At 43.0% G+C, this 27,362-nt stretch overlaps 1 protein-coding gene across 3 annotated transcripts in view; it reads left to right on the top strand.

Annotated features, from left to right (window-relative positions):
- SYDE2 (synapse defective Rho GTPase homolog 2) overlaps positions 1 to 25,968 on the top strand; it is a 29,186-nt gene extending 3,218 nt beyond the window's left edge. For 2 of the 3 annotated variants that reach the window (XM_075759836.1, XM_075759835.1), the window contains exons 2-7: positions 1,917 to 2,648; positions 10,691 to 11,790; positions 13,706 to 13,832; positions 17,883 to 18,064; positions 18,959 to 19,190; positions 24,459 to 25,968. In XM_075759836.1, coding sequence (XP_075615951.1) covers positions 2,006 to 2,648; positions 10,691 to 11,790; positions 13,706 to 13,832; positions 17,883 to 18,064; positions 18,959 to 19,190; positions 24,459 to 24,961 — 2,787 coding nt within the window. In that variant the 5' untranslated portion in view covers positions 1,917 to 2,005 and the 3' untranslated portion in view covers positions 24,962 to 25,968. Of the gene's footprint in view, positions 1 to 1,916; positions 2,649 to 10,690; positions 11,791 to 13,705; positions 13,833 to 17,882; positions 18,065 to 18,958; positions 19,191 to 23,800; positions 23,860 to 24,458 lie in introns of all 3 variants that reach the window. The other variant, XM_075759837.1, reaches the window with a different exon arrangement.
- The last annotated feature ends 1,394 nt before the right edge of the window (positions 25,969 to 27,362 follow it).

Genomic DNA, 27,362 nt, shown 5'->3' with positions numbered 1-27,362 from the left:
GCTTGTGTTTCTACGGTGAAGCAGGAAGGAACAGATATTTTTGTTTGTGGAGCTCTGGGATGCTCCGTCTATTTATGTCACGGGAGCAGGGACTGCTCCTTGGGCTGTCCATTCAGGAGTGGAGGGGCTTTGAGGTAGTCATGCCCATCCAAAAAGTCATAGCCCTATGCCCACTGCAGCTCAGTTTGCCATCCTTTTGGTTAGTTCTTACTTGAAATAGTAGTGAAATTATGTAAAGGGGAGCCTTTACAATGGCCACGCTTACATTTCCAGGCTACGGGTGGGGGAACGAATACGGTTGTGGCCTAATCACCGAAACTTTGCCAGAGATCTACATCCTCAGCCCTGCTTTTGCATTTTCCTCAGAGTCTGTTAATTGGCCGACTGAGGCCCCAGTGTAGCAAAGCACTTCAATGGAGGTATGCACAGGCTTCAAAATGAGCACGGTTAATTTTGTTAATTCTTTGAACCAAGTTAATTCTTCAGATCACAAACAGTGTTCGTATTGCTGTTTAGCTAAACAAGCAAACCTCATTTAAAAAAAAAATCACCAAATGATGAATCTTTCATCAAATGAAACGGTAGTTTTCCGGATCTTACCAAGGATCTCCTCTGTCATTAATGTACAAACCTAAAAGGAGAGTGGAAGAGAAGGTGTTCAAGTGAGAGTCTTTTTCCCGTCTCCCTGTCTGCAGTGAACTTAGCCGAATTTACAGAGCTGTTCCTTGAGTCCTCCAGAGAGGTGTCCATATTTTAACATCTGTTACTGGTGTGTAAATAATTTTTTTTCTGAGAATAATGTTTAAGCAGTATCAAATAGCTGCTCCCATCTAGGATTTTCCGATTGCAGAGGGCTTTGCATGGAAACAAGCTGTCTGTTTTACCAGGACGCGGTTACTCCATTCAGTCCTAGTGGCTGAGCAAACCCTGTCCGAGTTCTCCGCAAAGGAGCATGAGGGTTATTTGACCTCCGTTCCCTGTTTTTAATTTGGATGTGTTTGCAGCTTTCCTTCCAGCCCTAGCAAGGGGGCCAGTGCTTGCTCGGGGGTGAGGTGCTCACTCCTTGCATGGTCCCACCATCCTGGATGGGATGTGCCGCTGTGGTACCACAGGCTGTGGCACTGCTGCTGAGCCGGCTCCTGAGCCTGCTCTGACAAGGGGCTCACGTGCAAGTGGCTTTTTCAATGCATAATTAAATGTTTGGCCGTTGCTTTTAAGAAATTGTGTCAAGTTTTGGGAGCAGTCAGTGGAATTTGATTAGGTGTTGCATGAAATTGTTGTTGTGTAATGAGATATTTAAAAACTCTCCTACATTTCTTCTTCTTCCTTCCTTTCATGATGGTGTGTTTCGTTGTATTCCTCACAAATCAGGGGATGCTTCTGCCTTGATTATAGGATGGAGCTAGTAAGGACAGTCCTTTCTGGAGTTTTTTTGTGCAAGACATCTCCTCACCTTTGTTTTGTATCTAAATCTAGAAGTGAATCTGCCATTTAAGCTATTAAGCTATACATTATCCTAAAACCAGGGGCTGTTTCTTCATTGGCATAAGTAAAATGTGGAAATACTACATAGCAACTTTCCAGACCACTTGTACCTGAACTTAGCTGAACAAAAAGCAGCCATTTCTGTCTAAGTATGTGTGACCTTTCAGCAGGGCTATCTCACTGCCATTTATCTAAATTACATGGTGTTAAAAATACAGCCAGACAAGCTTGACTCTTTATTAATTATGTGCACATTCTGCTTTGACAGGCTGAAATCCAATTTTATGATCACATCAACTTATCTTTTGTCCTTTCAGATAAGGTCGAATGCAAATGTCATATGACAGCGTATGTGTTCATCTGTCAAAAGCAAAACGATATTCTAAACATTTGTCTTTCCTTCTCTTTTTTGCCTTTCTTTCTGGGAACAGATTTAATAGAAAATGTTTACATAGCTTCGAGAAGCAGGAAGGAGCCCCAGCCCCCCCAGGCCAGCGAGGTCCCCGAGCACAGGCCGCAGATGAACAGCATTACTGTTTCTAAGAAACGCAGCTGGCTGCAGCAGAGCACATACCGATCTCCTCCTCCTCTGGAAGAAGAAAGCACCTGTAAGGAAACACATGGGGCTGTCATCCTGGTACCTAAATCTCCCGTCCCGCAGCCTGAACCCGCAGCGCCATGGGCTCCTTCCACGTCACCGGTGGGGCGGGAGCGCCCTGTGCGAAGCTGCGCTCCTGTTGGTGCCCTGCCAAGCACCGCAAGCCCTGCCGTGCCCAGAAGTGCCGCTTTGGACTTCGGTGAGGATAACGATGCAGATGATGAAGGAGAAATATGGTACAACCCAATCCCTGAAGATGATGAGCCCGACTTGCCAAGGGTCCGCCCTTCTGCTGTGAATAGCCTTGTTGCTACGGGCTTCCTGGCAGTTCGGTACGACCCCCCAGCTGGAGGTGACTCGGGGATGGCCATGGGTCCCCACGAGAGTCCCCCATGCTCCATGGAGAGCGCGAGGGACAGTCAGACGGCTCAGCCCAGCGAAGCGAGTCAGGCCGATGCCGTGCATCCTGGGGAGCACGTGCAGCAGCACTGGCAGAGGTTTGCCTGCAAGGCTCCCGCTGTGCCAGCAATAGAGGATAATCCTGCCTTTAAGTGCCCTTCAGCAGGTAAGAGGGTTCAGGAACATAAGTGTGACATCCTCTATTTTCTTTTAGAGGAGTAATAAACTCTTCTTATGTGTCTCTTCTGTTTCCCCTCCTTTTGTCTTTATCAAGCAAATTTCTGGTAGAAATGCATGTCAAGTTTATAAAAAATGACTTAAATTGTGAGACTGCCCAATAAATGTAGCGCTGCGCAGTGGTTTCTTAGTCAGTTTGTTCACGGCATGTCCAGGTCTGGTTGTTCTCTGTGTTCTTTGGCCCCCACCTCGCCAAAGACAAAGGTTTTACAAAGCCAGCTTGCTAAAGCCTGGTAACATGAGGACATACTGGGTTTCCTTTCTGTTAGCTAGTGTCTAACCCTGGCCTTGGATTCCAGCCTTGAACCTACTTAATGTCTGCGGAAGTTTCTTAAACTTGCTGTCTGGGACTTCTTATTAAAGACTTTTTGGAAGACCATATAAATGCTATTCATTATGTCACTTTCTGTAATTGCTGTCTTGTTGACTTTCTCAGGCTGATCTAATAGTCTGGAGAGGAGTGGTTTTCACATTCAGAAGCCAGCCTCTTTTTCCTTGTTATCTTTGGCTGAGTGGTTGATGGTCACGTTTTCATAATTCCATTAGTGTCTGAATTCAGCATTCTTATTTAAGATTTTTCCCAGTCTATTAAATAAGCCCAAACAAAAATAAAACCACACTAAACAAAAGGAAGCAGAAAAAAACCCAACCCTTTCCAAAAAGGTATTATTTTTAATTACCAATGTGTCTTACATTATCTTGACCTTAACTCGAGTACCCTGTTGAGGGTTAGAAACTTCACATGAAGGTCAGGTGACAGGGAATTCCAGGTTCCACTCTTCAGAGAAAGTTTGCGCTTTCTTTGCACTGCCACTTAAAGAGCCTATATTTCTGCCCGGCTCAGCAGAGAGGACCTGAAACACCAGCGTCGGAGCCCAGGTGTGCATTGCCCTCAGAGGAGCCCCCCATCCTGGTTGCCCCCGTCCAGCCTCGCCGACCTGGTGGGCTTCTGGCCCCGTGTCCCTGCGTGCCGGGAGCTGCTGTGCCCAGAGTCCCAGGGTGGAGATTGCTTCTGGGAACGGGGCTTGTTTTCAAAGGCACCAAAGCAACTGCTGTAAACAGCAGAAGAAAAAACAGTCAGTCTTCTGGGACCTCACGTTTAGTTCTTTTTGTGGAAATGCTGCAGATACAAGCGTATTTTTAGTTGCAAAGTGTGTTAAAGTTAACGGGCATTTATTTGGAAATAGCTCACTTTATAGCTGCATTAAATACTTAGACCAATTATATTTGCTTACAAGATAGGTGAAATATCATATTCTTAGGTAGATATTTTTTTTTAATCGTTGGAGATCTAGGCACTCTGGAGAGGTCAGTAAGCACAATTATTTAGGAAAGCTGTGTGTCCCCTGCAAACTGTTTCACCCCCATTTAGGTGGTTAATCTCTCAATAGATAGGTGATTGTTTCTTTTTTTAAAAAATAAATTCCTTTATGTAAGAAGAAGAAAGTCAAAATTGTTTTTGTACTGAAGAAACATTTATTTCTGGAAGCAAAATTGCCCACTTAAAGTGTCTCATGCAACCAGGAGGAAAGTGTTACGGATTTCCCCTGATCGGTTTGTTATGCCTGGGGTTAATTAAGCTACTTTAAATGCAGCTCTCCTTTTGCATGTATTGAGTAGTGATCATATTGAATAGATTAATTGATGATGAAGTGGATCCCTGCTGCTCAGTAATTGGCTTTATTATGGAGAAGTGGCTTAGTTCTTCTTTTTAATCCAGTTAAGGTGTCTACAGTTATTTTCAGTCAAATTTAAAATGACAGCTCATACATACAAGATTACTGCATGAAGGGCAATGTGGCCAATTTAACTTTATTTGTGTTGGGACCTTGTTGGAATTACACAACTGCAATGAAGTTGATACCTATATTCTTGGAGAGCTGCGTACGTCAAGCAGTAACTTCTGACAAATACCCAATTACTGCTTTGAGGAAAAGTCTGCTTATCTTATTGACAGGATTTTATATATGTCAATATTGGTTAGTGTAGAGTCTAAAGTATTACATTTTGAGAAGCATAGACAACAGTGGGGCATTATAAAAGCCAACAAAATAGTAAATTTTGTCATTTTCTGTTTTCTTGTTTGGATAATGCAATCAATTTTATCTTTAAAACAGTGAACATTGCTACCTTATTTGGATTTCCAACTTTGTACAGAGAAAATGGTCATGAATTTTTTCTTTTTCGTTATTTTTTTTGAGAGAGAGTCTTTATCAGGCAGAAGATTAAGAAAAAATACAAATGACAGAATTTAGTTATTGGGAGTCTTTCCAAACACAGCAGCAAATACATATTTCCTGGAAATGTTACCAATAAAATGGATCGTAGTTGTAAAGGTGCTAATTTGCCCCATAGTCTTAATTTACGCTGCTAGTTCCTGGTGTTAATCTGGTTACTTTCTACAGTAAATGCCATTTATGTTAATAGGATTTGTCAGGTAATTCCTTAGTGAATAATTCTAGCCACGCTGGCTTTTAAAAATGGACTGATTAAAAAGTAAGGTGTCCCTGTAGCAGAGCTTGGAAAAATAATTCATGTATTTTGTGCATGACAAGTACACAGAAGGTAAGAGTAAGCAGATAATTTGGTTCCGAGTTAGTAATGTAGTAACATAGTGCCAACTCGTGCTCTTAGGTCTGTGGGAGAAGAATTTAAGAGGAAAGGACCCTGGGGGCTGTTTTTAATTTGATGTCTCCTTGCACAGGCAAAATGGTTATGATTGGAAAATAGGAATATTTTTGTTATGTATAGAAATTTTCATATTGCATTTGTAGATTTTTTTTGCATATAAAAATGTTAAAGTAAATTTTTACGATTGTTTAGAATTGAACTCTAACTGTACGTTTTTATAGATGTATCACCTGCAAAGCGTTGCAGAAAAATATCCCTTTATAATGTCGGCCTCTGCGATACATTTACATCGCGGAGCTTTGAATAGTACCTTCTGAAGAATCTGTAATATTTTTGCTTTTGGGGAGGATTACTGTTGGGATTAGTGTCCACCTAATCAGTGGAATCACCTCGCGTGTGTCTGTATCTGAGACATCCTGGTAGGACTTGTGTGTTGTGGCTTGCCAGGATCTGGGCTGTGCTTTTGCAGAATCATTAGTGTTTAAATATCTGCAACAAACTCATGTTTGTACACACTGAACTCTTTAAGTCTGGTCAGAGATCTAAAGTGCTGTTAGACATGCTTGCTCCTCTCTCTGACGAGGTGCCGCTGTCGAGGATGCTCTGAGGGCCACCGCTGTGATGAAGGGCAGGCAGTGGTCAGCCCCTTCACCTCGGGAGGTTACTCTGTAATCACTTCCCGTTTTAATTAGTGGGCTACGTAAAGCAATCCATTTCAGATCTTTTGCTCCGGTAAAAGTGATCCCTGGGTTGATCGGTTTGTTGTAGCTTAATTAATGTCACTGTGCATAGTGTTTGAAGAAAAGCTACCATTATGGGGTTCTTAGAGATTTTCTTACCCTTTTAATAATTTCTCCATTCCTTGAGTCTGAAGCATTACGTGGGATGGAATTCAGAAGCTGCAGTGATCAAAATTGTAATTTCTATAGGGGTGGTTTTTACAGATTAAAAGGGGAGATTCTTCCATTTATTTAGATAATTAAGATGTTACATGGAAATAATTCCATTCTATCCCAATTTTAAAAGCTCTTTTTAGGTTTTTTTTAAGGATTTTTTTTTCCCCATTTGCTGATGTGGGTAGAGGCGATGCCTTCCTTTATATCTTAATTGAAGTTGCTTGAATTTGATACAGCACAAATTCTTCCCTTAATGGCATTTACAGTTCTACTCTGAAGATTTCTATCAGAACAGGTCTGGAACTATCTGAGGGTGAGGTGTCACGGGCCTGCGCCTGATTGAGTTCACAGCCTCTGACACTGGTAGAGCTGTGCTGGATCTGTTGGTTGAGAATCCAGATCAGTATTTCTTGTGGCATCTAGAAAAACAGTAGCCCTTTTTTAACTCGTCTGTTGTTTGCTACAAGAACAATTTCGAGATATTTGGGCTTTTCTGCTTTGATTTGCCACTTTCTCATTTTTAATACGTTTTCCCAATAAGTCATTGGGTTGATTTAAAAATAATAAAAGAAAAAGAATGAAAAATCTAGGCAGGAGGGACACTTTGGTTTTGAAAGTTGTAAAACCTCAGTGTAAGCTGTATTTTTTGTGGGTTTTTTTTTTTTTTAAATGAAATGGCTTAGACCTTCAACACTAATGCTGTTATTTTAGAGAGACGCTTTCAGTGTTAGATGTAGTGTACTTATTAAGTATGTCTGGAGGATAGTAGGAAAAATTCAATTACATACCGCTTTAGTTTGGTCAGATCTCAGCATTTCCATTAGCCATGAGAGTGGCCATTTGATGCTTCAAGGGACTGGTAGTTTTCTGACTTACTTATTCACCTCAAGTCATCATCCCAAAAATAAGTTACAGGTTTTCTGGGGAACTTTAAAATCACTCAGAAACCTTACCTTAAGCAATAAGGAATGTTACATGTAGAATAATCAAATATGCCTGTAAAATAGCATGTGTTGCTGGCAGTTGGTCCGAGAGGGATGTATGTGCCCAGGCAGATGTAAATCGTGTTAAGCAGGGTCAGACAAGTGTTTTTACTGCGCTAAGTCATTGCACGTGTCTGGCAGGGGCTGTGCTGTAAGTGCTTGAGGTAGTTGGAGTCCTCTCTTGCCTTGGATGGTGCCGGGTAGGAGTGTAGGGTCTGTCAGTGCTGCCCGGCTCGGCCGAGGGGACAGTAGCCATTGCCCGTGGACAGCTGGCCGGGTGGGGTGGGACGAGGAGGGTCTGGGTTCATGAGGGGCTGTGTTCCCGTGGGCTGCTCATGTCTCCCTAGTTGTGTCTCTTTGGCCATGAAAAGGCTTTATCCTTTCATGCAGCCGCATTTCTGAGCAAAGTAAAAGGTGGCTTTACTAGTCAAGCTGAACAAATAGCTGATGGAAGCAGTCACTTACGATGTCAAGTCACTTTGACTTGGATTGTGTTGTCCTTCAAAAGCTATTTTTTTTGTCTGTCTTGCTCCTAGTGCTAAAGCTTCCAGAAAGCATAGGTGTATCATAGAACAGCCCAGGTTGGAAAGGTCCTGAGAAGATCATCTGGTCCACCCATTGGTGGGAAGAGGAGCCAAGATGAGATTACCTGGCACCTTGTCCAGTCGCATCTTGTAAACCTCCATTGATGAAGGACTCGATGTCCCTGGGGATGTTGTTCTAGTGATTGATTGCTCTCACTGTAAATATAAATAAATTGTATATATACATATAGTCAGCTACATCATGTAAAACTTGCCATCCCTCTGCCACCTTGGTAGGACAGGTGTCCCTTACGTTTCATCTCCTCCTACCGTCCTTCCATAAGGGTATTTTTGATGTTTAACTGCTGAGATGGGATGTGCGGTGGCAGAGCGAGCAGGGACAGGAACAGTGAGGAGCCTGTTTGCAGCACAGCCTTGTAACTTGGTCAGAGGAACAATGCGCAGCTCAGTTCCTCTGTCATCCTTGTGAGAAACCTGTATCAGATGGGTCGGCTGGGAAGTGAAGTGTTACCGGGCTGCGCTACAGCTCCTTTTGCAGCTTGTTCAGAGCTGTGTCCTGTACACTCTTTGCATTGCGTGCATACCTCAGCACATTGCTGGCTGTAGTGGAACAACATGTGGCCCAACGCTGATGGGAATACCGTCCTGTATAATACTCGACTGTTAAGTTTCTTCCAGCCACATATTTTATTTTAACTGTTCGGTGCTGAACGCAGCAGAAGTTGGACACATAAAAGAGTGTTAGATTGACTCTTCAGTTTTAATGAGCTGGGGGGAAATTTAATTTGCTGGCCCTGCTTTTCCAAGCCTGTGCCAGAGACTTTTGACAGAAAGGGAAGATTAATGTTAGCGGGCTGAAGTATGGCACTGATTGCTACGGAGCGCTCCAGGCCAGCCCACCAGTGGGACCGCACTGTGATTTGCAGTACAAGGGAAGGCTTTGTCCGCTTTTATCAAACACCACATTTCTAACTAGCTGCTTGCCAGAAAAGCACAGCAGGCGTGCTAGAAATAGCCCTTCCCCTGCAAGGGAGCTACATCCATGAAATGCAGGGCTAAATGAATTTTCCTCTGTTGCTCCAGAAAACATATTCTATGCATTATTCTTCATAACTGAAACTTTCTTTTATAAAGGTACTCTTTTAAGCAACTATCTGCAAAAGTTATTAGAGCCAAACTTCTGCTGGAGCTAGAACTAGTCTTTGTAGGGTTTTCTTTTGCAGGGGGGAAATCCAAACAAACACCACAATAAATCACTTTAGTCACAGACCAGATCGCCTGATTTAACTGTTTAAGCTAAATGAAATATTAAAAGTAAGTTATAGTTAAATGGTGAAAATTAATTTGGATGAACAGGGGACTTGTAAAAATCACTAGCTGTATGGTGATTTGGACTTGAAGTGGTTAGTTTTGAATTAAAGCAGTAAGAACTTGAGAAATCTGGAAGAGAAACCTCTGTAAAGTATGATTTGCTGAGTATCTCGTGAAAACAACACTTTTTTCTTTCTTTTTATGTGCTGTAAATGGACTCCCTTTCCCTGGCTAGCAAGGGGGGATGACAGGTAGATATAGGTGTTTGTGTCTCCGTGAGCTGCTCGGGCTCATTGCAGCACAAGGTTAGCATGCTGAGGGGCTCTGTGGTACCCTGCGCAGGCAAGGCTACACGAGTCCTGTTGGGAGCTGCTAAAATTTGCCAAGTGATGAGTGAATGGGGTGGTTATTGCTGGCAAGAACCACTGTTGGTTTCTCAAGGGACAGAAAAGTGACTCTAAGTGAAAGTACTCGTGTAATTTTATTAATATCTTCATATTGGCCTCAGTTCCCCTCTTGCATGCTTCATTAACTCTGGGTAAATTCATTGTGTTTCTCACAGTCATTACTGCCTCATGCTGGTGAGAGTAAGAAAAGCTTGAGCTATAACTTTGTATTTGTTATTTCCTTGACTATTGGAGCATGAGGTGAACCACAGGTTCCTGACTGTGCGGTACTGGCTTATGTCTGATCGTGTTCCTTAATTAGTTGTCTTTTACTGCTAAATTGAGGGAGGGTGTTTTTTTCTTTTTCCCTCTTTAGCATCAGTGCCTGCTGTTATGATTTATTTTTTTTTAATACCTTGAAAGGTAGCTGGTTTCCCAGGAGGACATTGCTTGGAAACCATATAACTTTAAGCCCTGCCATGGGATGGTTGTGCCAGGAAAGATGGCAAGTTGCTGGCAGGAATGAAGCAGTGCAGGATGCAGCTTTTGGAAGGGGTGAATCCTTGTTGTGTTTCTCCTCCGTCCTGTGGTGGAACAGAGGAGCTGAGAGAAATGGAAGAAAAGGTGTGAGAGACTGCCTGTGTCTACACAGGAGGGACTTAGGGCTCTTTGGGGTAAGAGAGGGACATGCATGAGAGTACAGCCATATTCTTCACTGGACACGAGTATCTTTCCTCCAGACCCAAGAGGAGTGGGCAGTGCTGATGTGTTGGCTATGTAGCTAACTGCCTTGTAGAGAAAGGTGCATTTGCCATGTTCCAGTGTTTTCCCATTTAAGACTGGTTTTGTTGCACCTGTGCCCCAGGAACGCAGCCATGTCTGCTTGTACGGGGCACAGACAGATTGAGCTGAATGCAGTGGGTGAGGCAGCTTGTTCATTTATATGTGGTTTCTGCCCCTTTCATCTCCATGAGGCAGAACAAATCTGGCTTTTGACTATGAACTGCCAAATTTGGCTGAACGAGCCAGCAGAACACAGCTTTCTGAATGCTCATGAACATGACTGGTGAATGAATGATGGTTGTCTGAACAAATCGCCTTTATCAAGTTATGACAAATCAACATGTTTTCCCCTAGTCCAAGATTTATTTTTTCATTACTGCAACCTGCAGTTCCTGAGCGGTTTGAAAATTATTATTCTTTCTCTTCTCTTCTAAAGGGTCTGGAGCTGTACTTGCACACAAGGTTGATATACCCTCCACAGAGGTTTCTCCTCCAAGTCCCAGTCCTCTGAAAAAAAGCGGATCAATCAACTGGCCTTTCCCTGATAGAATTAAGTCTCCCAGGACTGTGAGAAAGCTTTCCATGAAAATGAAAAAGCTGCCAGAGCTGAGCAGGAAACTGAGCGTCAAGGGAACTGCAAGCCATACTGGTTCAGATAACCCTCCTCCCCTGCTGAAAGGTAGCTGTCGGGATACAAGCCATACGGTGGCTTTGCCATCTTCTGGGAACTCAAGCACCACTGCCAGCAGGAATGTGATAAGTCGTTACCATCTCGATAGCAGTGTGTCGTCACAGCACACCTACAAAAAGAAAAGCTCGAGGAGCTCCAAATCCTTCAACAAAGGTGGTTACCTCAGTGATGGTGACTCTCCCGAACTTATAACAAAATCAGGTAAACATGGGCATGAAACAAAGTGTGGGAAAGGAAAGGAGAGCCTCCCGAGTAACAGTGGTAAAACTGAAATAGATATCGATGCTTTCAGACACTATAACTTTTCTGATCAACCCAAGTGCTCTCAGTATATCTCTGGACTTATGAGCATTCACTTTTATGGTGCTGAGGACTTAAAACCACCAAGAATAGACTCAAAAGATGTCTTTTGTGCAATACAGGTTGACTCAGTAAATAAAGCAAGAACAGCTCTGCTTACATGTAGGACAACGTTTCTAGATATGGACCACACGTTCAACATAGAAATTGAAAACGCTCAGCACTTAAAGCTGGTGGTCTTCAGCTGGGAACCCACCCCACGGAAAAATCGGGTGTGTTGTCATGGAACTGTGGCTCTTCCCACTCTCTTCCGAGTGACAAAGACACATCAGCTGGCTGTCAAACTGGAACCGAGGGGGCTTATTTACGTCAAGCTGTCACTCATGGAGCAGTGGGAGAACTCTCTTGATGGTCTCGATGCAGATCGGGAGCCCGTGATGTTTGGGGTAGACGCTCGAAAAGTTGTAGAGAAGGAAAATGCAGGCTTGATGGTGCCACTTTTGATGCAGAAATGCATTCTGGAGATTGAAAAGAGAGGCTGTCAGGTACTGTGCATATTTTAATCTGTTTTGTTAATATTTCTGTGTTGGGATAGCTGTTGTTGCAGAGCATGAGCCAGTGGGGGGGGGGGGGAAGGGGAAATAAAAAACACCTTTAAGTGTCACTTTTTTTGCTTTGCTGCTGTGTCTTCTCTTCATCCTAATACAGTTTATTAGTTGGTGTAACCTAATGGACAAAAATATGTGTGAGCAATGAGGTATGGAAACGAATCCCCAGTTACGGATGCTAGACAAGACAGAAAGATGCACAGTCCTAAGGTCGGACGTTCCCCTTGGCAGTTAATTTGAAGCTGGTGGGAGGACTCTTGCAGGCTGTTCCACAGCATGTCTGAGCCCTCGGTTTCTTTTACACCTGTTCTTGCTCAGGTAAAACCGAGAAGTAATCACACCTACTGCTGTTACTATTTTAAATTGCCGACAGGTTGGGTGTAGTTCCAGGTGCTGTGAGATTAACTCTGCTATTTATAACCCAGGTCATAAAATAGAGACAGAAGTGGTACTTCTGTGTAATTACTTTGCTGGAAGTCACTACTGGTAACAACTGTGTGATTCTTATTGTGAATGCTTCTCCTAACATCATGCAAATCAGTGGAAAAGAGAAGTTTTATTCTTTCCAATGTATGTGTCCCATGGTTTCAGCATTTTATTTTGGGCTTGTTAGCACCTAGTCATGCAAATGATATTGGGTAATCAAGGCAACGCTGGTAATGAAGCGATTGGGATCTGAATTGTCTGAATGTATCTGGTGCTTTTGAGCATGAAATCTAATTTGTGTATTTGCACAGGGAGAACCAAAAATGCAAAATATACTGTTAAATTTTTGTTTTAACTTTGTGCTTGTCTGACACTTCTGACTTTCCTATAGACTGCAGACTACTGGGATGGTATAGCATCTCCACTGGCATTTCAGATGTGGCATTAGGAGGCAACTTTACAGTGAAAAGAAATTCTTAGGCAAATACTACATCATATTTGGTCTTGGGAAAGAGAGAGTACAAATTCCATTGGGTAACTTTCCATTTATTTAAACAGGAATTAATATATGGCCAGTCAAATACTCTCGTTTGCAAACTGAGATTCACATGGTCTAAGTCAGGGTTTTTTGGCATTTTTTTGTCTTTTTGTGTCTTTTGAGTCCATGGTAGTTTTGGACAAGCTATTTACTGCTCAGTACACCTGCCTATAAAGCTCATTAAAATAAAGTAAAATTAATATATTTAAGATTTACTTCCTTAATATCGTAGGAGTGCTTTGTATAAATAGTGTTGATGAAAATGAAAAGTAAACAATAATAAAATGTAACATTTGAGTGCATGAAAGCGCATGATTGAATTAGTAATTCAGTCCAGGAGTGCTGTGCGTTTCATTCCTATCACCTTGAGCATGATAAATAACCCCTGCTTTGCATAAAACTTTTCATACAATTTGGAACACCTGCAAGTCAGCATCTTGTCATCTTTAAACGAGCATCTTATGGCTGTAATAATGGAGTATTCACGATTCTCTTGAAACCCTGGTTACTGGTATCAAATATAGCTTAAATTTTGTTTACTGTCTAGCTTATTCTGTATTTCTTTTTTTCCTAAGTTTGTGTAAAAACAAAGCACTAAATGATTCTGATTTAGAGCTCATGTTCTGTCAATAAAATACTGCTCACCATGTTCACTGTCATGGAAAACACAAACGTTACTCCTTGCTTAACAGCCCCAACCGTGTCTCTTGTGTGATGTTTGATAACACACATTATCATTTGCTGTTGATGGTTTGCACTGCTTGAGTTCCCTTAGCATTTCCAAACAGTTCTTTTGGTTGCACTCCCCAGATGAGACAAAACATGATGCCAGTTATTAGTCCTTTGTGCAGGAAAATAGCTGATGTGTGGCCGTTGTTTTGCTTCTAGGTGGTGGGCCTGTATCGCTTGTGTGGCTCGGCGGCGGTTAAGAAAGAGCTTCGAGAGGCGTTTGAGAGGGACAGCAAGGCCGTTACTCTCTGTGAAAGTCAGTACCCAGATATTAATGTCATAACAGGTAATAATACATTGACTTGCTTTTCTTTTAATGTAGAATTGGGCCTGGTTCGTAAGGTACCTTTTAAAAAGTGAAATTGTGCTCAGAACTAGTTTTCTGTTGCCATTTAACAAGCTGTAAACTGCTGCCTGGTATTGCTAAAGGTGAGGTGAGAATGAGTGCAGTAGCCCTGGGGTGTGTAAATATGAAGCAGCAGCGATTTGGAGGGAGGAGGGTATGGAAGGAACTGCTTTCAGCAGCCGCTTCACCAGTTATGGGGGCAGTGGAAGTGTGAAAGGAGCAGGTTAAACCTCTGCTGTTGGTTTGTATTGGAGCAGATCCTGAAAAACTCATTGTGATTAGACACGTCTGCTGTCCTGGTTGCTCTACAACATGGGATCCGAGGGGCGTCTCAATCAACCCGTTGTCCTCCCTTTACGTTGGAGATTGCAGAATTTGTTGAAACGGATTTCCCATCATCTTGTGCAGGCTGCTAGTTAGAGCTGCAGGAAAGTTCCTTCATTGATCATCTGCCTCTTTTAAAACAATTAAGTAGCAGCTTTGTCCTGCTCACTGGAGGGGCCCTTCGTGTGCTGTTACGCAGCAAGCTTGTGGCAAAGGCCAGCAGGACTGGGAGCACGGGAACGGGAGGTCCTAGGGAGCCCGTCTGCATCTGCTCAGGAGTTACACTGCACAACCGAAGCAAGTAGTTCAGGGTTTTTTTGTTTTGTTTTTTTCTTAAAAGTGGAACAGTTTTATAACTATTGATACTTGTTATGTAAACCAAAGCTGATCTAATTTCAGGCATCACCGAGTAAACCAATTGCTCCAGGAAATTGGGCAGGAATGTTAATTTCCTACATAGCCAGGGATGGAAAATGCAACAGCGGTAGTCTGGGTATAAATTTTCCGTGCCAAAGCCGTCTCTGTAACATCCAGCCGTACAGAACAATCCTACCCTGTTTGGTGGTTTATTTCATTTCAGTGTGTTGGGAATTAATTCTGTTCATTACACTTTATAATTATACAAAGTGGTATCAGAAGATATTACTTGGTGACATTTACTGGGATAAATAAACCTCTTGGTTCAGAATGTCCAGCTATTTGGTTTGCCTTACTTGCTGTGGCTGGCTTCACTTTTGGGGTCAGTGTTGCTCAGGAGCACCAGCATTCCCAGCAGCAGGAACCTGTGTTTATGTGTCCTCTGATGGGATACACCCTTTCTAAAGAGGAGGTGTACAGTAAAGCTAAATAGTATAAAAGATCTTTTTAACGAGATAATTTTCTTTTCTTTACAAATTAATGAGGAAAAAGTGGTGATAATTTCTAAGATCAGATTGTTCCATGAAATTACTGAAGTCCTGTTTTCCTCCCGATTTTGTAAATCAACTCAGAAGGGGGGGGAAAACCCCTCTGTTGCTTTCTGCCAAGCAGCAGAAACTGTCTGATGTTGACTCATAAGCAGACAAATGGCAAACTGCTATTTGGTTAATGTAAACATTTGGCTCATGGAAAACTTTTTTTTTTAATTCTGAAATAATAAAAATGACAGTGCACTCCCATGCTACTACAAGTAATCATTACAAGGAAACAGTATTTGCAGAAGTGGTTCAGGAGTCTCATTGGAAAGGCTGTAGGAACTTGATTCTCATCCCTATACAAAAGAACCTGTAACATTTCATAAGCATTTTGATTTTCCTGAGTAAATTGTACACTCAGAACCAACCAGATCTGGCTGAAACCAAAGTCTGAACTGCAGCACAGCTCTGATGCAAAACCCTGGACGGGCAGTGGCGCAGTCTGACCGATCTTTCCATCACGAGTTTGCGATGCAGTGGTTAAATAGAAGAGTGTACTTCAGTTTTTCAATATACATTGCTGCAAGCCTCATTGGGGACAGTGAACTTTTGGTGATCATGCAGGTCCTGCTGGACTCTTGGTCCTTTTTTGGGTTGTACTACTGAAGGATAATTTTTTGCCTCCAGAATTTGTATTGTAAGCATGAAAAGACTATATACAGCCTTTGTGTCTGTTTTATGGAAAGACTACTGGGTATGCTTTTGTATATGTTATATTGCAGGAGTTTACTTACATGTTGCTTTCCTTACAAGGACAAAATACTTTTAAGATATTACATTAAAAAATAAATGGTTTCCCTGCAGCTGTGCTGTGTGATTGCCCATAGTGCCGGTGTTGGGGTTGTGTCGAAAGGACAGGGTGCAGGGGTCCTGCATGAGTTGGGGGAGCGTGGAGGGAAGGGCCACAAACCCTCTCTTGCATATGCTTATGGAGTTATGTTGAGAGGGAACGTTTCCCCTGATGTGTTACTGCTGTATTTGCAATGCTGAGGCTGATGCACATGATTCATACTTTTGTAAGCCAAAACGTGTTCCATAAAATATGAATCCTCAGCATAAATCTTGGCTGATTTGATGAGAATTGCTGCCTTCTCTCCTTTTTGAAATTTGGGTAGCGCTGCTTTTCCAAAAGCTTAAAAAGGGTTGGGTGGTCGGGGGTTTTTTGTTTGGGGTTTTTTTTTTTTTTGACAGCTCTCCAAACTAAAGAATGAATATTTAATGATTAAATCTTGACTGAGAGATGCTCTTGGGATTGGCACAGGCTTACACACAACTAAGCGTGCTCATAGCTCAAACTGAAGCGTGCACCCAGTTTTCGGAACTGACCGGTAGTCATGTTGTTGCCTCATGTCTGTTCATGTCCACATGAATTCATATCTCCGCATAAAGCGTGCAATACTGTTAACAGTTCAGTGGGTCAGAAAAATGAGGAATTAATGAAGTGGATGGCAGTTTCTGCTCGCTGTCTAAATTTGTTGTGTGTGGTAGTGTCAAGGGGAATGTGCTAGTGGGCTGGCAGCAGCGGGAAGCATAGACGCATGGAAAAAAATGACAGTAGCCTCTTACAGGGCTAATTTAGCTGAGTGAATAGCAAAAGGATTTAGAAAGGTCAAGGGGCATTCATGGCTCCCAAACTATCCTGTTATTGAGGGCTAAACAGGAGAAAGTCCTTTGGCAGGTGGTGGTCCTGTGACTGGATGCTATTACAGGAATTCCTACTAAGTGATTATTAATAGATGGTTGTAAGTGTTTCAACAGTATAAGCTGATTTGATTATGACACACCATTTCCTACTGTAAGCTGATTCTGATTTCGGCCTCCCCTTCCAAAAAAAAAAGTACGTCTGAAACAAAGATCCTGATAAAAGTTAGCATCTCTTGCTAGTGTTCTGCTTATGGAAAGAGGAAAATATCCCAAACCATGTTGTACAACACCGGCTTCTGCCACATTTGTCTTATACATATTTTAACAAGCTAATCCACGCATGGAACATGGCCCTCTAAAATGAGGGCAAGAAATAAAATTTGGTGGGGAGGGGGGAATATGAGTAAGTTATTAAACAAAAACTAGCCGCTGAAGTGGAGCAATAACAAAAGCGGCATAGTCTTTTTAAAACAAACAAGAACACTCAAACCACCAGAGGGAATATGTTTTCAGGAAAATACAAGGATGGTCGTTCATGGTTTTTAGATTCCTGATGGGAGGGAGTCCCATTTTAAGCGGAGGGCAGGCCGTTATGTGCTGTGTAGTGCTCTGCAGAGACAGCAGCTTTGGCTGGCTGCCCTGTGCCTTATGCAGGGGAGGGAGATGGTCTGGCAGCTCCAGGGGTGATGCTGCTTCAGCTGGTGCTGCTGTACAACACGGCTTGAATAGCTGACTTACTGCTAGGTGCAGTATTTATTTTAAATAAGATTATTTATACAGCTATAAGCCAACGTTTACTTGCTTTTTCATGTGAACGTGACTGATGGGGAATATGTTAACTTTCATTCCCTGCGTTTTGGGGTTTTTTTAGAAATGACCTCATAGCAAAGCCCACTGCTGTACAGTTCAGTTTACAGTTAGGTTATAAAGATTGAGTTTGTAAAACTTGTTGCTTTGTTAAATAGCACACTGTGATGGGTGAAGCTGATGTGCTGTAGTGCTCCCAAAAATTGCTGGAAAGTTAATCTGCAGCTTGTTAAAGGCAACTGTCCTTGTGTCTCTTGTGAAGGCGTCCTAAAGGACTATCTGCGAGAGCTACCCTCTCCCCTGATAACCAAGCAGCTCTATGAAGCAGTGTTGGATGCCATGGTGAAAAATCCCTTGAAAATGACTGCAAGTGGTTGCGAGAATGACCCGAGTAACTCTGAGCACACAGCAGCCCTTCTGGATTGCCTGCCAGATGTTGAGAAGGTGAGCGGTGTTGGCATGTTCAAGTAAATCACATGCTTCAGAAAATAAAGGAGCATTTTCACACTGGATATAAAATGTGTCAAAATGTGTATATCTCTTCCCCAACTTAGTGGTCCACTTGGATTTTTGATGCTCCACATCTTTGAAAATACTTCCATGCTGTGATTAATTGGAGGGTTTACATTGCTGGATTTACTCTAGTTTGCATTTTATATTGTCTCTATAAAACTGAATGCAAGGCTGTGATCATTAGTTTTACACAGTTAGAGCAAAGATTATTCCCGTGTGGTGTCCTGCTCCATTTCTGTGGGGCTCTCTGATCTCTATGTTGCAATTACACAGGCAAACACATTCCTTTTTCCTCAGTATGTGTAATGAAGCCTTCGGTTCCCACGCTGTGCAGTGCAGTAGTGCTGTGCACCGTTACCTGCTAAGTTCACCTCTGCAGAAAACCACAGTTAGCCCATTTCTGGGGGGGAGAGAGTGAGCGAGTGGCCTGCACAGTACCTGGAAGCTACCCAGAAGCTTGTGCCAATGCTGAGGTCATATTGAGGGTTTCTTTATTTTCTGATGTACGTGGATCATCCGTACTGCTTCTGCAGCTTCTCTCCCCTCCCTGATGTCCCCTTTCCACTGTGAGAAGACTCATCCATGTAAAACTGAGATCAGGTAAGAAACAAGCTGAATTTACCAGAAAGTCTGTATTAATTAATCTGCTCTGTGATAGTCTAATACAGCTCTTCTAATTCAGCACGTAGCTGTTCCATTGCTGGGTGTTGGTAGAAAACCCATAGCTATCAGCCTTGGTCTTACCCCTCTAGAGCAGTGACGTTAGGGTATCAACACCACCTTCATCTAGTGTTTTCTTTCCTGAGCAGTATTTGGTTCTTTTAGGCTACCCTGAAGATGCTGTTGGATCACCTGAAACTGGTGGCTTCTTACCACGAAGTAAATAAGATGACGTGCCAGAATTTAGCTGTATGTTTTGGGCCCGTGTTGCTGAGCCAGAGGCAGGAGACCACCAACCATAACAACAGAGTCTTCACAGACTCAGAAGAGCTTGCTAGTGCCCTGGACTTCAAAAAACACATAGAGGTTCTTCACTATTTACTCCAGCTGTGGCCAGGTACTGTTTCATCAATCTGATCAAGGGAAAATGTTCAAACCATTACTGTATGTTTTTACTGTATGACAGTGTGTGTTAATTCACAGGATAACTGAGCAGCATCAGAATTTTTAAAACACGAGTTACTATGGCAACACCTATTCATCTAAAGAAATCATGCCTATTTTATAATCTGCTCTTTGTATTTGGTTACTTTGTTTAATGGAAAGTTTGTCATTCTATTTGCTTTCCTACCAGATGGCAGAGTTTGTGTATAATGTAAGAAGTGGTGAAGAGTGCTTTATGTGAGTAAAGACACTAGAAAAAACAAAACCAGTGACAGTAACGTTTCCACATCTGAATTAGGGGATTTTGAGGATGGGTTTTCTGGTGGTTTTTTCCTTTTTTTTTTTTTCCCCCCCTATCTTCTGCTCTTCTGCTTTGACCATTCATTAGTTTGGTCTCTTAGATACCCAAAGGGTTACTTTATTTCTACCCGTGTAATTTTGCAGAGTTGGGAACATCCTTACCGTAAAAGCTGTGCAACTTGTAGTTGTTTTTGCAGAACTTTGCATAAGGATAAATGTTTTCAAGACAAAACACAACAAAAACCCCAAACCAACCAAACAACAAAACCCAAACCAAAACACCCTAAGTACCTTTTAGCTTCCACTTCCAAACTCAAGAGGTCACGTGCTTTTGCACAATTTGGAGTCAGTTCTCAGTAAGAAGGGAGGTGAAATTCTTGTCTTCCTAATAAATTACCAAAGTAAAAGCGGACGTAGCTATTTCTGCTAAGATCTGCCTTTTAAATGGGAAATGATTGCACAGCATTCGTGTTTCCCCTGGAATTCAGAGAGGCATAAGCCAGTGGCAACAGGCAGGTTGGCATCCGGAGCCCTGGGTTTCAGCCCGTGGTGAATTCCTGTGAATCGCTGCTGAACCGCAGCCTTCTCTTGCACAAGCAATGTCCGAAGTTGGGAGCAGATGAAGGTATTGCAGTTTTTTGGTTAAACAGGGAGAGTTTGAGGGTAATACTGTGAAGCACCTTAACATTGGATATGATTGATTTAGTGGTGTTTTCAGATAGTCTTTGGCCAAGCAGTTGTTGAAAGCTGCCTAACTGCAGAAGATGAGTGTGTTTTGCTGTTGTATCTTCCTTTTTCACAGTGGTCTGGCTAACAGTGTGGAGAATAACCTGAATAATTTAATATTTACTTCTCAAATTTAAGCAGTGGAAACCCTTTAATTCTCAAGCCTAAGAGAAGATACAGCTTATTAAATGGCTTCTTATAGACAGATTCCATACAATAATTAAAAGAAAAAAGTGTTTGGATTTGTTGTCTATTCCTAGACATGAGGTATAAATGAATGTGCGCTAGCAGACAAAGTGCAGCATAGGCACATGAACGTGTAGTCTTTGTAGTTCATAATCAAACTATCTAAGATGTATGAGCTTGCTGTTAATTCAAGGGGGTTTTATGATTACAAAAAAGTATAGGAATATATACTGTATTGTTATTACACGGGTGTGTTGGTTTTGCGTGGCAAGGTTTTGGTAGCGGGGGGGCTACAGGGGTGGCTTCTGTGAGAAGCTGCTAGAAGCTGCCCCTGTGTCTGACAGAGCCAATGCCAGCCGGCTCCAAGACGGACCCGCCGCCGGCCAAGGCCAAGCCAATCAGCGCCTCTGTGATAACATATTTAAGAAAGAGAAAAACAGTTAGAGAGCTTTTGCAGCCAGAGAGAGGAGTGAGAAGATGTAAGAACATCTGCAGACACCAAGGTCAGTGCAGAAGGAGGGGGAGGAGGTGCTCCAGGCGCCGGAGCAAGATTCCCCTGCAGCCCATGGTGAAGACCATGGTGAAGCAGGCTGTTCCCCTGCAGCCCATGGAGGGAGGATGAGGGGGTGTAGCGATTCCACCTGCAGGGGAATCTTGCTCCGGCGCCAGAGCAGGTGGAGACACCTGAAGGAGGCTGTGGCCCCGTGGGAAGCCCGCGCTGGAGCAAGCTCCTGGCAGGACCTGTGGATCCGTGGAGAGAGGAGCCCACGCCAGAGCAGGTTTGCTGACAGGACTTGTGACCCCGTGGGGGACCCACGCTGGAGCAGTTTGCTCCCGAAGGTCTGCACCCCGTGGAGGAGACTCACGTTGGAGAAGGCCGTGAAGGACTGTCTCCCGTGAGAGGGACCCCACGCTGGAGCGGGGGAACAATGAGTCCTCCCCCTGAGGATGAAGAAGCGGCAGAAACACCGCGTGATGAACTGACCGTAACCCCCACTCCCCGTCCCCCTGTGCTGCTGAGGGGGGTGGAGGTTTTGAAGCCGGGAGTGAAGTTGAGCCCGGGAAGATGGGAGGGGTGGGGGGAGGTGTTTTTAAGATTTGGTTTTATTTCTCATTCCTCTACTCTGTTTTGCTTAGTAAGAAATAAGATGAATTCCCTCTCTAAGTTCGGTCTGTTTTGCTCATGATGATAATTAGAGAATGATCTCTCCCTGTCCTTATCTCGACCCGTAAGTTGTTTTTTTCATTGTACCTTTTCTCCCCTGTCTAATGAAAGAGGGGAGTGATAGAGCGGCTCTGGTGGGCACCTGGCCCTCAGCCAGGGTCAACCCACCACAACGGGTCATTTTAAACAGTCTTTGCTTTACTTAGCCAGTAAAACTTAAGTTTTTATCTAGAGATTTATTTTAAATTTGTAAGGTGGCATTTTCTTTGGGGTCTTTTTTTGTTTTGTTTTTATTTTTAATTATCAGAGAAAGAATTTTTGTGGAAGGTTTATTCCTTTCTTGGGTACTACTTCATAGTATCAGGACAAGTGAAGCAAATGAAAAAGAAGGGAGTTGACTGTAAGCTTGCTTGACCAGCGCAGCGTAATTGCCAGGTTTGAATTTTGACACTGAGGTCTTTCAAGTGCTTGAACACTTCTTGTGGTATATTGGGTTCTGATTAGTATTAAGACTATTCTGGGTGAGACAGTGATTTTGTCCATCATGGGCTGCTACTTCATTTCTCTTACAACAGTTTCCACCTGGGGCATATCGCTAGGCTCGCTCCTACTGCCACAAACCTTGTTGGCGAGAGATGCTGTGAATAGGGGCACGTTGCCGCTGTGCGGGCTGCAGCAGTCAGCGAGCGCCTGCGCTGTCACTTAGCAATGGGAAACATGAGTTTGGGAAAAAAGTCGGCGTAAATGGCTAACATATGTTGTCTGATTTCCCATCCCCCTGTAAGTCTGACTTAAGCAGTTTGCTTGCGTTAGGCATTGCTAGCTACTCTGCTCTGATTTTCAGCCGAGCGGGTGAGTTGCTTTCCAGCAGCTCCGGTGCAGGTGCTGAAAGGATGTCACTGGCTGGGCAGCTTGAAGAGCTGCTTGTGGACAATGTAAATGGCAGTGCTTTTTACATTATTTTTTTTTCCCATACTCTGCTGATCTGATAGTGGCCGTGGCTTGGAGTCACCTCCTGTGACAGTGGACCCTGCAGCTGTAACAACTACACGCTGACCACGCTCTGGGTTGGCACTGCTGGCTGTTGGCTCTGCTCGCTGCAGCCTCGTCAAAACCTCTGCCTGAAAATAGCATCAAGAGGAGAGTTAGTTTGACATATGGCGCAGCTTCACCATGGGTTTGAGGCGATTGAGGAAAATTCTGCTGCCTTGTTGGCTGCAGCTGGGCAGCCCCAAAGCTGCTGACCACCAAAAATGAAAAGAAGCTTTCAGTCAGGTCGGCGAGCCAGCACAGGAGAGATGAGAAACACGGGTGGAAGAAGAGGGAGACCAAGAGCTGTTTGAGCAGCAAATGCTGCGCAGGACCTAGTCATGAAACCCTGGGGATAGCTTATGGCATGGCTGTTGTGGGAAACAAAAGCTGGTGGGTGTAGCTCCGCTGTAGGAGCGTGTATTGCTGTAAAGGGGCAGGAGCAGGGTAAGTGGTGGAGTTTTCCTTCACCTTGAAGAGAAAGCCAGACGCTACCCCTCAGCTTGCAAGAACTGTGCAGGATGTTGTTCTAAAAAGGAGGTAAAACACCAATGCGGAAACGCGAGCAGGCGAACACCATGCAGTGTAAACAGAACAGTTGGACCCAACGGAACGATCGCAGTCTGGTTCCTTACATTTAATCTCCTGTGGACTGAGGCAGCTTGATAATCAATGTGTTGTGCAATACTGCAATTTCCGTATTTTTCCAACCGAAAACAAATAGTCTTTGTTGGGTTAGACCATGGCAAGTTATTGTTAACCCATGGCCCTTCGTCTTAATGGAGCATAGTCTAAACAGAAGGGCCTCTGTTATAGTAAGAGAGGGGGGGGAAGGCAGCGATAGTTATTGCATGTTACTGTGCAAGATGTAAAGTAAAACTAAAATCTCCTGGAGGGAGACCTGTAATGGGGACCCAGAAAGAGAAGCGTTGGGCACATCTCAGGACCGAGCCCTTGTGCTTGTGTGTGAGGGGTCTAACGAGGAGTGGGTGAGACTGTGAACTGCACGGGTCTGTGTGCACCATGTTTTCAATGGTGAATGGGAATAGAAAGTCTCTGCTTCCAATTACAAGAGGTCTGTTTAAAACAAAAAAGTTTTGCAGCTCAGGCATTTAATAGGCACCAGTCAGTAAAAATATTTGTGCTGTTTACCATAGGAAGCCGGTAACAGTGGAGGAGACTGTTAGTATCTAATGCTGTATAATCGTGAGCTCAGGTAACATGACCATCAAACCTGTTTGAGTGTACGTCTGACATGGGGTTGTGGCTGCTTAGAAAAATAATGCATAATGCAAACGAGCTGCTTTTAATAGCACAGAACACTAGGGCAAAAGAGAAACACAAGAGTTCAACTCTTCGTGCATCTTGAGCTTCTCTAGGTGTTTCTCCGTGGTGGTATTTTTGTTGTTTTAACCTCTTTTGCTGTGCCTGCTTTCTGTTACTCTTTTAGCCTGGACAAAGCTTGTGAGCTGAGCTGTTTGCTTTTCTTTGACCCAGAGCCGGATGGTGATTAACTCACGCAGTGAATTTAATCGGTGCTCTGGGAGTTTCTACTTTTAGATAGGCTTCTCTCCATTGCAGTTTGAATCTGGCATGAATCTTCAAAACTGAGCTTTTACAGTAGTTTTTCTAATTATTTTATATCAAACAGAAGCAGAAAACGTAGTAGTGGAATGTGTTGGCTGTAAGCTTGCATGTATTCATGCATGCTGTTAGCCTGTGAAGTCAAGGGAGGAGAGTGGGCATCTGTATGGACTTTTCTTGTTGCAGCATGGATTCAGCCCTGACTCTGGCTTAACTTCTCTTCTCTTGTAGTACATCACTCGCCTGCCAAAGAACCAGCACGTCCGAACGCATTTCCTGAGCACCCATCCTCCCTGAATTGCCTGAGGCCCAAGAGGCAGAGACCTCAGATGCTGAATCTGAGCGGTACCGAGCTGTCTGGGGTACTCAGACCAAGGCCAGCAGGTCTAGACAGCCCGTCGAGCAACCGCTACGCTGGAGACTGGAGCAGTTGTGGGGAGAACTACTTCTTAAACCCAAAAGACTGCCTGAGTGAAGCAGACTATGATGATGTCCCTTCAGAAGACACAGAGAGCGGTGATGACAGCAGCAAGGCTGAGGAGTCGGACGCCCCGGTAAGACGCGCGCAGCCTGTCCCCAGAGAGCGCGCCTTTCAGAGCTATTTGACGATGCAGGCAATAGACTCTGCAGCGGATCACAGAGCAAACCTCAAAGACCTGCAGGAAAGTATTGATACTCTGATAGGAAACCTGGAAAGGGAACTCAACAAAAACAAGCTAAATATGAGTTATTAAATCCTATCCCGCATGACGCCACTTCCTCATGCCTCCGTGCCCCTCAGCAGGCTTCCCAGAGCGGCGTGAGGAATGATGGTGCCCTTCAACGCCTTGTGGTAAGCCCTTGGCTCACCTTTCGTTAACAAATTTTAAGCCATTCCGTTACATTGCTGCCTTTTTGTTTTTTAAAAAAAAAAAAAAAAAAAAAAAGCCTTGGCCTGATTCTGGTGTTGGAGACAACCTTAGAGACTGTGAGGTGATTCCACGTAGTGGCATTTCTCCTGAAAAATACTCTGCGCTTAGGTGCTCTGGGCAATACCTGGCAGAAGATAAAGCAACATCTCTGCTGTCGGCGGCAGCAGAACTCCTCATTCCTGAAACCCTAGCTCCGGTACGGATGTTCCTCTCGGAAGAGGATGGATGACCGCTGCTTGGCCTGAGTTCTGCAGCATGGACTTCAGATAGACTTGTTTTACTATATATGCAATGGCTGCTATGAAAAATGCTTTTTATATATATAATATTTATATATAAAGTTTTAATTGTACAAATATTAATGTATTCCTGTATTAACACTTTCCAATAATTATTTAAACAAGCAAAAATTAAATATTTTTCTAACCTTGTTTGTATGTATCTACGTCTAAACGTGCATGTGTCTGTAGCCACCTTTGGAAAGGAGACATCTCAGAATTATGAAGTGTCCCCGTTTCTAGGAAGACGTGTTCAGTGATGCCAGGATGAAGTTACCCCTCGGGTAACACAGTGCTTGACTTGTGCACAGAAACATGGCCAGAGAGAAGGCAGGGTGAATGATTAATGTAAATGACCTTGCGTGTTGCAGGAGCATCGGTTGGCAGGTGTTGACTATTAACTCTCACACACACTCACCACCCTTTCACTATTTTTTCCTCTTTTTTTCCCTCCATGGTTTTTTTCATATATAAAGAAAGTATTTACTTTTCAAAAAATACTTCTGGTTTGTCCTTGTAACCTGTTACGTTATTCTTGACATTTCAATACTTTTTTCTTTTTTCTTTCCAGAGTTTCATGTTTTTTTTGTAGTGTGTTTCTTTTTGGTTTTTTTTTTTGTCTGGCTGCTGGTAGGTAGATGTGTTTGTTAGCTGTGACTCTGGGGATGCAAGGCTCAACTTCTGCACAAAGGCAGTTACTTTTTTTTCTGAGTTTTTTTTTTTTTTTAAATTATTCTCCCAAAAATGGAAACCTGAGTTGTTTCATGAGGTTGAATGGGTTGAGTGATGATACACCTGGGGGAGTTTGGGTGGGATTGCAGTTCACTGTGACCTTATTAGGTTCAGCCATCACCATCTTCTCAGATCATCTTTTTATCTTCAGTCATTTATGGTGAGCAATTAGACATTTCATGTTAGGAAACACATTCTTGGTGTAATTAAAAATAATTCCCAAATTGCATGCAGATGTTTTGATAGTCTCCCGAAGTAAAAGCAGGTACCGAGTCATTCCTTGTCCTTCACAGGTCCCCCTGTCAGGAAGGGGGATTTGGGCAGGTGGGTGAGAGGGTTGTGTGCCTTGAGAGGTTAAACACTGAGTTGCTGTCAGCTGGAAGGGTAGAACTTAATTCTCTTCATTTTTTTGGTATGATGTTGGCATCCCGCCATGGCTTTCCATTCACCCTGTGGGTACGTGTTTTTCTGCTAACTCGTACTTCCTTGTGTTGCTTGATTGAAGAGTTATTTATTTACAGTACCAAGGAATTAAGAATTGCTATGGCAAACTTCACCCCTCTTTTCTAAGGAATAATTTTAGCATGGTTTCAAATGGTTTATTCAATCTCATTAATTTATTTTTTTATGTGTTAAAAAATGCAAAACAATTATTGCAATATAATGATAATGTATGAAAATGTAAATTTAACCTGAAGCATTTATCAATAAATCGATGTATTTTTTTAAACTTTTATACCTACAGAATGTGCATACTTTTTAAACTATAAATTTAAATTCCAAATAAAATTTAAATTAAGAACAAAATTTGACTAAGCCTAGTTAGTGATTATTTAAACATAGGCTGGTGCCATACCTTTGTACTGGCTGCACATGTGAATTAATTCTATAAAGACATTTAGCTTCTCAGGAGATGTTTTGTTCTGTTGTCTTTTCTAGATTGACCCAGCATTTCAGTTACATAATTTAAAAAAAACCCAACAAAACAAATCAAACACTACTCAATTTAAATCCCAAAGGAATAATGTGCTAATGAAGTCAAACCAGTGTTGTGGCACCATTTCTTCTCTTGCAGGATGCTGGTGCTTTTGAACATAACTTCTTCTGCACTGGCTGTGTAGATGTATTCGCTCTAGTTGAAAGGTGTTTGCGCTTAAAGTTACTTGAAAAATGGTATATCAAGTTTTCATTGTTTATAATACCACAGATGATGT

This window comes from Balearica regulorum, chromosome 8, assembly GCF_011004875.1.
Source record: "Balearica regulorum gibbericeps isolate bBalReg1 chromosome 8, bBalReg1.pri, whole genome shotgun sequence".
Classification (NCBI taxonomy): Eukaryota; Metazoa; Chordata; class Aves; order Gruiformes; family Gruidae; genus Balearica; species Balearica regulorum.
The sequence above is the reverse complement of the archived record's forward strand: the minus strand, read 5'-3'. Positions and strand labels throughout refer to the sequence as shown.